At 42.8% G+C, this 10,984-nt stretch overlaps 1 protein-coding gene across 1 annotated transcript; it reads right to left on the bottom strand.

The window, feature by feature from the left end:
- Positions 1–7,935: 7,935 nt before the first annotated feature.
- On the bottom strand, positions 7,936–8,367 carry LOC148014430 (uncharacterized). Its single transcript, XM_087666442.1, has 2 exons — positions 8,179–8,367; positions 7,936–8,094 (listed from the first exon to the last, which is right to left on the bottom strand). Exons 1-2 carry the CDS (start codon positions 8,365–8,367, stop codon positions 7,936–7,938), a joined length of 348 nt encoding a protein of 115 aa, XP_087522568.1.
- Positions 8,368–10,984: the final 2,617 nt, after the last annotated feature.

The raw sequence follows: 10,984 nt of genomic DNA, 5'->3' as shown, positions 1-10,984 counted from the left end.
GAGAATGGAGCAGATATCTTCACCAAAGCACTTATGAAGGATCTACTTCAAGTTCATCTTCAGAGACTTAGCATTGGGCCGAGGAGATAGTTCACCTACTAGTGGACATTAAGGGGGGTGTTAGATATGCTCAATGCCCCATCCTCATAAGGTGCCACCAATGATCCATGGTGCTCAAAGTTGTAAGGCCTCTATTATGAGGAGAAGTCAAATGTGAGCCCGGATATTGGTTGAGTCCTAACTTGTATATCATATGAGGTCTATGTGATCAGATGGCAAAAACGTTACCGTTGTGGATCTAATCTTTGGATTGGACTGAGTAGTTAAGCTGGTAGCAACTCAAGGGACATTGCATTGAGTTGCGGGGTAAGGGAGTTAAAAGGGGCCCCTATTTTGGGGTCCAGGGGCCGTGAAAGTGGCCCTTGGCATTGCCCCCCCTGGCGGGGGTCAGGGGGTAGCACCCCGGGCCGCCCGACGATAAAGGGAATATTCCCTAGAATATTCCATGATTGACTAGTGGAGGTTCATATTGTAGGTTGAGATCGACGCGCCGATCTAACCTCCTTTGCGAGGTATAAAAGCTAAACCCCTTCATAGTCATTGATCATCTATCTTTCACCCAGTCAGAGTTGTTTCAGCTAGCCTTAAGCTCTTCACCTATCTTCTTTCTAGATCGCCATCTAAGCTTCACAGTGGAAGTGCACGGGTGGACAAAGCCATCTTTGTATCAAATGTTTGGAGCTAAAGAAATTTTCTAATTCTCCTCTTATTTATTGTGTACTCTCTATCTGTATCTCTTTCTCAGATTCTATTCGCTACACCATGTAATTTTTACAAAGATTTCATATCATTGTCAATTTTCTCATTAAGAAGGCCTAAGACAAGTCATTCATAATTGCATGTGAACAAAGTGATGGTGTTACCCAACTATCAGATACATATAACTATATTCTCACTCATATTTATGGCCATATAGACAACTAGTTTCAAGAGGAATAGCCTCTTATAAGAAGCTTGTATGTCTTCTTGGGGATGAACTCAACTTTATTCGCTTGGTTTGTTTGAAAGGTGTGGTTGTTTGATCATACTCATTGTTGGTGTTGGGTTTAAAGCATTGTCAAAGTTAGATGGATTTTTTGTAATAAATGATTCGTAATCTTGGGTTTTATGAGATGCCTGCCAATCTCAATCCAAGGCGCACCTTTTAGTAGTCTATTAATAGGTTTTCCAAAATGACATTGCACCCGATGCTCCCTTGAAGTATCACGTGGTTTGTCACTTAGGCCCTACTGAGTCTACATCACAATGGAAGAGTTCCGGCCGAACTAGGATCGACCTGAATTTTTGGGTTCCTAAAATCAGACGGGTCTCCTAACAACCAACTAGCATCGGTAATTTTGAGTTCAACACCATATTGGGGAAGATGGGAATTTCCCATAAGTTTGGGACACATGGTACAATCTTTGGATTTGTCATAACTTGAACACTATAACTCCAAATCGAGCGCTCTATAGCTCAATAGATTCCATTTATCAAGCAGTTTACAATGATAGGTCACATCATATGGTTTTGAGAAATTTATGGGCATGTTATCCAGGTGCCACCTTTTTAGTATTCAAAAAATGGGAATTGGGAGATTCCCAAACTCACTAATATTGTGTTGTTCCCACTTCCTATAGGATTACTCAAACTGAAGAAGACTTGCCATTGCACTTAGTTCAAAGAGAATGGGAGACACAGGGGAGTGCGGTACATCAACCCTCCTACCCACCATAAGGAAAAATCCCATTCTGGCCCCCTAAAACAATGCAAATCAGTTCTACCTAACGACTAGATAGTCAATTTACCATCTTCCTTATTTTATCATCGATTTAGAAAAGCTCCCAGCTATAGCTGGGACCACCCTACCATCGGATGGACCCATCAAGGGTCACGCCCACCCACTTTCCTTTGATGACGGTATCATCTTTAGTTTAAATTACCTTCAGCACATTTATTAAAACATATACAACCAGCTTTCTTAATTAGTCTGTTAAATCATAGGTTCCTTCACATAATTTATTTCACGAATACACATACAATTCAAAAAACCTTGGAATAAAAAATAAAGTATTTTATTATATTGAAATTTTATTAAAATGTCCATCTTTCTGATCTTGCAAAAGATATATAAAATTCCACGAGGATATTCTATCCACCAAGATTCCTCCCTTGTAGCTAGTATTAGGGTTCCAAGATCCCATCCTGGGTCGCGAAGGGGCTCGTTAGATTCTAGGAGTAATGAAAATTTTATAGCCAGAGCTCCCCCTCGCATCCACATTTCCTACTACTCGAGACTATCTCTATGGGAAAACCTTTCTGTTACGGAGTCAGTCTAAGCCTCTCAAAGTGATAATCATGACCCCCTTGGAGTAGGGTCTCGCAACTAGCTTGGGGGCAGCCTAGCATCATCTTTCCTTTTATCATGTTTATCAATGTTTTTAATCAAAGATCTAGATTCTAGTAAACACAAACAATCCTTTCAAACTATGACAATCACACCATCGTGTACAGCAGTATGGATAGCCTCAGACAAAAAATGTTTGGGCATTATTCTTTTTAGCCATTAATGCCCGTGTGACTTCTACAATATGCCTATTTTTTCTTTTTGCAACCCCATTTTGTTGTGGGGTATACCTACAAGTTAATTTCCTCTTTATCCCATGGGTCCTCAAGAAGCCACTAAACTCATTAGAGAGGTACTCTCCCCCTTCATCTCATCTCAAGCACTTTACTTTTAAGCCTATTTCTGTTTCAACAACTGCCTTAAAAGATTTGAAGTGCTCAAACACATCACTTTTTTCCTTCATGAAGTATACCCATAACTTCCTTGAATAGTCATCAATAAATGTGACAAAGTATTTGCTGCCACCAAGGGATACATTCTGTGTAGGCCCCCAAACATCTGTATGCACTACATCAAGTATTTTTTACTCACTTCTGTGTCATGTGAGAAGGGTTGTCTTGCCTGCTTACCAAACTAGCATGCTTCACAAACTTTATGCAATTCTGCAACTCTAAAAGAAGGCAACCCTGTAACCAATCCTCTAGACTGCATTAATTTCAGTCTTTGCACATTTGCATCCAATATGTTTATGCCATATTTCAATATCTACAACTACTCCTTTTCCTTTAGCATATATAGTAGCATCCATTGCAGGAATTCCAGCATATAAAGTGAACATTTGACCACAACTCTACTTCCTTTTGCGACCAACCTACACTTATCATTAAACTCTTCTATAAAACAATCTTTTGCATTGAATCGAACTTGCAATCCCTGCTCTACCATTTTGCCAAACAGACACTAGATTATTTGTAATTGATGGCACATGTAATACATTTGTCAGACTCTTTGTCTGGCCATCATACAAGGACAAGGGAACCTTTCCAATGTGTGAAATTAGGTGGTATGAATCATCACCCGTCTGCACATAACTTGGATTTTGTAAGTCCTGCATCTCTCCAAACCATTCAACATGATTGGCCATATAATTAGATGCACCTGAATCGACATACCATACATCATCATGTGTCCCCTTTCATGTAACTACATTCATCATATGTTGCATAACAAACAAACACTCATTTCTGTCTTCATTCTGTTGTGAAGATGATGCACAGTTTCCTTACTGCAATTTACCACTGCAAATATCATCCTTCTTTGCATAGCAATGGGCTGCAATATGGCATGTTTTGCCACAATAATGGCAAACAATAGTAGAATTTCCAGAACCTCTATTTTGCTATCCACCTCTTTCTCTAGAAATCCCCCTGCCTCTAAAGTTTCCTAGGCCTCCTGAAACCTGCATTTCACCAAATTGCTGATTGAACCTGTTTTGCTAGTTATCGCTAGCACATCCCATATCACGACCTCTCGAAGAGGATCTACCATGTCTCCTTCCTAAACTTGAGTAAAATGCTTGAACCTGTTCACCATTTTTTTCTGATGAGTCACCCTGCATATTGATCTCTTTGCTAATCATAAGAGAGATCAACCCATCAAAATCTAGAAATGGCTTCTGTACATATACTGAAGTAACAAATGATTTCCATGCCTTCTCATTGTTAAGGCCACTCAAAGTGGATGAAACCAAATCATCATCATCAAGCATTGTATCAATTGCTGCTAAAGCATCTGCAATGCTTCTCACCTTCAACACATACTCATTGACAGACATTTTCCCTTTCTTCAAGGCATTTAACTCTTGCTTGAGTTGAATCTTTCGTACCTTTGTATTTACTGAAAACATATTCTCAAAAATTGTCCAAGCTGCATGTGAAGTTTTTGCATTCCTGATATGTCCCAACATTGTATTATCAATGATTGCAGATAACTAGTACATCACCTTTTTGTCTTTCGCATTCCATTCTTTCCATGCTTTTAATTCATCTGCAGTCGGAGGGATACCTAGCTCTGGCTCCTTTTCTTCACTTGAAACAAACTCATAAAGGCTCTTTTCAATAAGAAAGTTCATCACACGGAACTGCCATGAAGGGTAGTTGTTCTTGTCGAGCTTCTCATTAATGGGATTTCCACTGTTCTCTACCATTATCACAAACAAGGATACAACACAGCAAGCTAGTCTTCTGCAATCTTTCACAACACATGCACAACACTACACCAAGCAATCTTTTTCATTGATTAATCAATAGTACATGTAATCTGCAACCTGTTTGCAGATAAACCTTATGTTTGCTTCTTGCAAACATCTCAAAAATTACAGATTCAAAAGAATCTGTGCACCCACTTTCGATCAATACAATCAAAGTCACAGTGTATCCTGAAACTGTTGTTCGTAACCTTGCAGCTTTAAAACGGGGCCTAAAATGGCCTCAGACGCCCAAAATAACTGTGGAAAAACCATAAAGAGCCTATTTATAGAATATACAGTGCTTTGCTTGCACACCAAATCTCATAGCAATCTGAGATTTTTGCTCTACCCTGCTTCCGGTGCCTCCACAGGCACTATCTAAGAAAGAGAGTGGAAGAATGAGAGAGCTTCTTACCCGTTGCTTGCTTGGTCAAACCTTGCTTCTTCTCCTTCACTTCAACCTTCAAAATTAGCCTCTCTCAGTGGCGCGGCTCTGATACCATGTCAATAATTGCGTGGTGGGGAACTTTGCTTGAGCTGTTGCACCAGACACACACTGTACACACAAGAGGAAGCTCACTCAAGAACACAAGAAGAGAGATGGAGGCAAAAACGTTTTCTTGCTAATTTTTCTTCTTCTTCCACACACTATACAATGTACACAAAGTATCGATAAGATATAACATAAAGGAAAGTGGCCTTCTAAGTCAAACAGAACATAACGGACTATACTAATCGACTGGCGTTATATCTTTGCCAGCTGCAGATAGGTGTAACAAACTAAATATAATAAGTGATAAGTCAGTGGCCATGTGAGTATCATAATGACCACCAACATGCTAAGTGTAGACGTGCAGACTCATCTAGCCAAGTGGTCCATCATCAATGTCCGCACATATTAAGCTTGTCATCTCAACAGAAGGTGGGGTTGTTTCTCTCAGAGGGAAGGGTATTACCAAAAACCATCTAGGAGAACACATTGTTGTTGCAAATGTGTCTCCACCAAAGTGGTTGGCACTCATATTCGGACACAGACCGAGACACTTCAAAAACCTTATTTTGCCAATACTCCGCATCCTCGATACCCCAGAGGGTGAGATTCTTCTCTTTTACTTCTAGCCATTGTTGGCCTAGCCAGCTTCCAATGCCAGTCACCTCTTCCACTAATTTAAGGGGAAGGACTCTGCGCAGGCCATTGGGGAGGAGGAAGCTGAAGTTAAAAGGTTGTTTCTCTTTTTCCTATCTCTCCCAGACTACAATTTTTGCATGGCCGGTAGGTCACTTGGGCGTGGTGGAAGAGGTGTGGACATCTATGCCATGGGTTTGGCCCTCAATCTCTATTTGGCTTCTTCCACCATTTTCTTTCTCTTTTCCCTTAGGGCGGTTTTTCTTTCCACAGATGTGTCTATTGACTTTTGCTGTTCTTCAGAGTGGGTTGAAGGGGGTTATGGGATTACTTATTCTTTGAATTTGGCCATGTCAAATTGCAGTTCAGCTTCACCCCTTTGGTAATCTTCTTGTTGTACCTCCTCTACAAACCCTAGTGCATCAATCTCCTGGGGGATTAGGCCGGCCAACAACAGGTACTTGCATTGTTCATCAAGGTTCAACCCAACTGCAACAGGTTGTGGTGGCATGTGTAGCTCTGCTTGCACAGCTCTACGTGCTATGATCAGCTTCTTCTTTACCACCTCAAGGGATTCCCCTTCCTTCGTGTGAGTGGCATCCATCAGAGTATTCAAGAAAGCTCATTGTTGAGTATTGAAGCCCACTTGGGCTGCCTTTGCTCTACTTTTTGCTAGGACTTTCTCTTTTTCCACGAGATCCAGGCGACGCACCAAGATCTTCACTCTTCATTCATTTTGGCCTGCGGCTCTCTTTTTCATCTCCTCCATACTTTCTCCTTGTCTTTGTACCAGGGCCATGAGTCTCTACTCTTGATCTTCCAATTCCCTGCTCATTCTCTCCCGCTCTTTTCTTTCAAGGCTCAACTTTTCGTCCATGGTTTCCATCTCTCTGTGGTGTTGCTCCTCTTCTTGCTTCCTTTCTTCTTCCCTTGCAGCAAACTCTTCCATGCCTCGTACGATCCAATCTCTTTTTGTTGTCAAATCCTCATATTGCATGATTAAAAGTTTATACTCTCTTTGTATTTTCACTAGCTCTTGATTTTCATTTTTGAGCCGTTGCCGCCAACTTTCCTCCTTGTCATCTTTTGCCTTTAGTTCCTGTTTTAGATCAAAGATCTTCTTTTTTTGCATAGCTATTTGCCTCGTCTTTTCAAGCTGGAAGGTTGCCACCGACTCCTTTTTCACTTCCAACTCGATCACCACTATCTTTCTTTCCTTCTTTGCCTTCTCTAGCTAAGAGAGCAGTTCAGCAACATATTCATCATAGTTTGCTGGTGGCGTTATAGTAGTAGGGATTAGAGTGGTCAAAGCTTCCACCTTTAGACATTTCAGATCCTACCTAGACTCGGCATTTGTGGCCAGTCTTTTTTGCCCACTGGCCATAGTCTCCACACTCTTTCCTTAGGCCAGTTCCTTATTAGTAAATCCAAGCCACCAAATTGTTTACATCAGCAGTGGCCGAGGTGCTTGGAGTGAGAGTGGTTGCTTCGCTGGTGGGCACCAAGAGGGGCGGGATGGAATCACTACAAGGGATCGGGCTCATACCCGCGCTCCTAGCCGCACAAAATGACTTGGGAAAAAAAGTGTCGGGCCCGTGTAATAGCGCGTGTATCATCGCGGCCAGAGACATGCGTGTAAAAGCGCGTGTACAGTGAAGCCAGTCGTGCGAATACACGAATCCATACACGCGTTCTGCGCAGTTTTGCTGCAAATTTACACGCGAATCTAACCAGACTATCCGCGCAAATATACGCGATTTTGACAGATGACACGCGCTTATACACGCGATCGCAGAGGGAAAAAAAAAATCCAGAGAGTGCTTTTGGGTGCCTGGATGCTGTTCCAGCATCCAGCCACCCAAAGGCACTCTCTGGATTTTTTTTTGGTGCATTGCACCATAAAAAAAGAGCGATTTAGATTTCAAGACTCACTCTCTATGAATACACGATTCAATATTACTATCTAAAACTTAATACACGACTCAAGACTCACGATTCAATACATTGTCAATACATGATACATTTGTGTACAAGGGAGTCCATATGTCAAAATAGCCCATGGCTTTAATTAGGAACAAATATATACAAAGTCAAATAGGGAGCTAGGTGCAAAAAAGCCCATGGCTTCAGTTACAAAATTTTTTTGTACAACCACATCCTACAGTATTCTGAAAGCTAATCAGAGGATGATGAGGACCCTGTGCTCTCTCCATGATCAGAGGAGCTCGCATCGGTATGTTCCGATGAGTGGTGCTCGCCTCCACCAGGAGCAGTGGCACGAACATCAGCAGTGGCGGCTGGATCATCAGGGGCAGGAGCATCAGCAGCTTGTGCCTGTTCAAGAAATATACCGTATGTAAGTATACATATATATGCAATTAAATAAACCGAAATCATTCATTTAGAGTTTTCAAGTACCTGTCGACCGTATGGTCTCATGGCCGCGTCAAACTGCGCATCCGTAATACGTCCCTCGTTTCTGAAGATGGCCCACGTGTCACGACTGCTATTGTGGCGAGCATACCCAGTCTCGTGGGCTGTGGGCCCTCTCCCCATAACCCGTCGCTGTAACATAATCAAGATAGTTTGTAAGATCAAAACAATCATAGAATCAATGAATTTGGCAAACAATCAAATAAAGAGGCAAGTTACTTACGAACTCTGCCTCCCACGACTCGACGCCGCCAGATCCGAAATGCGACGATCCAATGGTCTCCATCTGGATCCGTCGTGCCTCCACATGCTGCCTACTCTTCACGCCTCCCTCTGCGCGCTTCTTTGCCTCCTTCCACTCGCGTTTGTGGGCAGTGGCAGGTTTCTCACAAGGATAGCCACCCGCAGCTACATTCACCCCATCATCGTACGCGAGTTTCTTAAGGTGAGATCTTTTATTACTTAAGATCTCCCTTATTCGCGTCCTTCCCCATACATCCGAGAATGTCGCTCGTGGGGGATTGGGGTACCGACTATGTACACTATCTAGGACCTCCCTAACTAACCGGCTATCCTGATCTTTAAATTTTACAAAACAATTTCTATACATGTTTGAAACTACCCCCCGCATATACTCCATCACCTCTTTCCCTCTCGCATCCATGACTACCCCGCCCCTATCCGTAACATCGTAGAAAATCTCTCCCTCCACCTCTCTCGCCTCCTCCGACTCCTCACTGTCTCCTCGTACATGCCTCCCTCCATGCCCTCTCTCACCGCGTGCCCTACTACCCCCCCCACCAAAGCACCCGCCGCATAATCCTCCACTCCCGCTCTCCCTACTGCGGCGTCGGCTCTCATCTGTACTGCGGGAGTAGCCATGACTAGGGGTGGCTGCACGTGACTGTGTACGTGACTGTGGCTGTGAGGGAGCACGTGATGGTGGCCGTGAGCCCTCACGTGACGGTACAGAGGAGGGTGTGCGTGAGTGTGTCCGTGCAGGGGTGTGCCTCCTCGGTGAGCGTGTATGCGCAGGGGTACGTCTCGCCGGACTCGCAGGCGTAGACGGCAGTGGAGAGGCTTGTGTACTTGGGGGCGCGGTGTGACCTGGGAGTCTAGGAGGAGGATGGGCATACATATACTCTGTCAGCTCCACTGGATTAGGATGGCGCCCAAAATGGTTTATCATCTCCATCATCCAAGTGGCGTATGCCCACGGATCGGAGGAAGAGCCTGGATCCATGAAGAATCTGCAAAGCGTCGAAATTCCGCCTCAATGAACCAAGCAAAACATGCATATAAAAAATAAACATATCTCCTACAATATATCTCCTCAATATATCTCCTACAATATATAACCTACAACATATATCTACCATTCTAGAAAATAAACATATCTCTTACAATACCAAACATCGAATTAGTAGAAGATCATAAGCCAAAAGAAGAAGTTCATTTCGAATTAGTGACGAAATTCATGAAAAACAAAAACTCTTTCCTCTATCTTGACGGACATTGTCCATCAAGGGAGAAATGACTAAACACATACACAAGGGTTCCTTCTTCTCTCTTTCCTCTATCTTGATGGATGTCGTTTGTTAAGAAATAAATAGTTAAGCACATATACAATGTGTGTGAATTCTATCCTCTGTCGCTTTCAAGTACACATAGCACGGGTGGAAAGAAAGAAAGCGACAGATTTGCCAAAACAAACAAACGACAACCAACCTCTTTGAAAAGTCTTTGAAAAGTGAGTTCGTTGATTCTTGCTTCTCTCTCCCTTTCTGTGTTGTTTGCACCCTTTGCTTCTTTTGGGTAGTCCAAGAGGGAGAAAGAGGGCTTTTGAAAGAAAGAAAGCGACGCAGAAAGAAGAAGAAGAAGTGTTTTGAAAGAGGGCTTTTGAAAGAAAGAAAGCGGCGCGCGCGGTAGGTAAACGCGAAAAGCACGCGTGTAAAAGCGCGTGTAAAAGCGCGTGTAAAAGTGCAGCAGAATAGATTTTAGACGCGCCTGTACACGCAACACAGAGCCTGTTTATACTTTTTTTTAAAACTGATTGTTCTTGTGTATCCATTGTTTTGTGCATAGGATGTGTATGATTTCACTAAAAACTGATCCTACTTCTGTATTGGTTATTTTGGACATAGCATGTCATCATCCTCTTCAAGCAGTTCTGGTGAGGATGAGACAATGCGTCATCGTGATCGCGACGTGTGGCTGGCACAAAGGATCAAGTGTACGTGTAATCGATGTCAAGGGTGCATTGTACGAGCGCGTTGAATTACATTGAATCACATCTCGATGTATGGAGAATGGATTCAAACAGGTTTAGAGGTGAGAAGATGTGAATTGAAAGTATTAAAATAACTCATGGTGTGCAAATTAATGGAGCGCGTTGTAATATATATACTGTGATTGAAGCAGGATGCAGTACCACACCCTAACATGGTGCCATACGCACGGCGAGAGCATGCAAAGCGTCGACGAGATGATGCTGGAGCTTCGGGATCTGTTGTCGAAGATGAGTGGGAAAGGGATGACAATAGCCCTGCACCCCACGAAGTTGTGGAAGAGGAAGTGTTTGATGACATGGTGCGGAATCTTTTTAGGGATGATCGCAAAGGTGTGGACGACAATGATATGGAACAAGAGCATCTCTTCAACGCTTCATCGACACCGGTTTTTGAAGGGTGCACATTCTCTATTTTACGTGCTTCACTTGAACTGCTCAATATACAAACAGTTTATGGATGGAGCAATGCAAGTCTTGACGCATTATTGAAGTAAGCATTGT

The sequence above is a fragment of the Lygodium microphyllum genome, chromosome 25 (assembly GCF_053477565.2).
Source record: "Lygodium microphyllum isolate KBCC chromosome 25, Lygodium_microphyllum_v1.1.10, whole genome shotgun sequence".
Lineage (NCBI taxonomy): Eukaryota > Viridiplantae > Streptophyta > Polypodiopsida > Schizaeales > Lygodiaceae > Lygodium > Lygodium microphyllum.
Note: the sequence above shows the minus strand (reverse complement) of the source record. Positions and strands in the feature narration are given on the sequence as shown.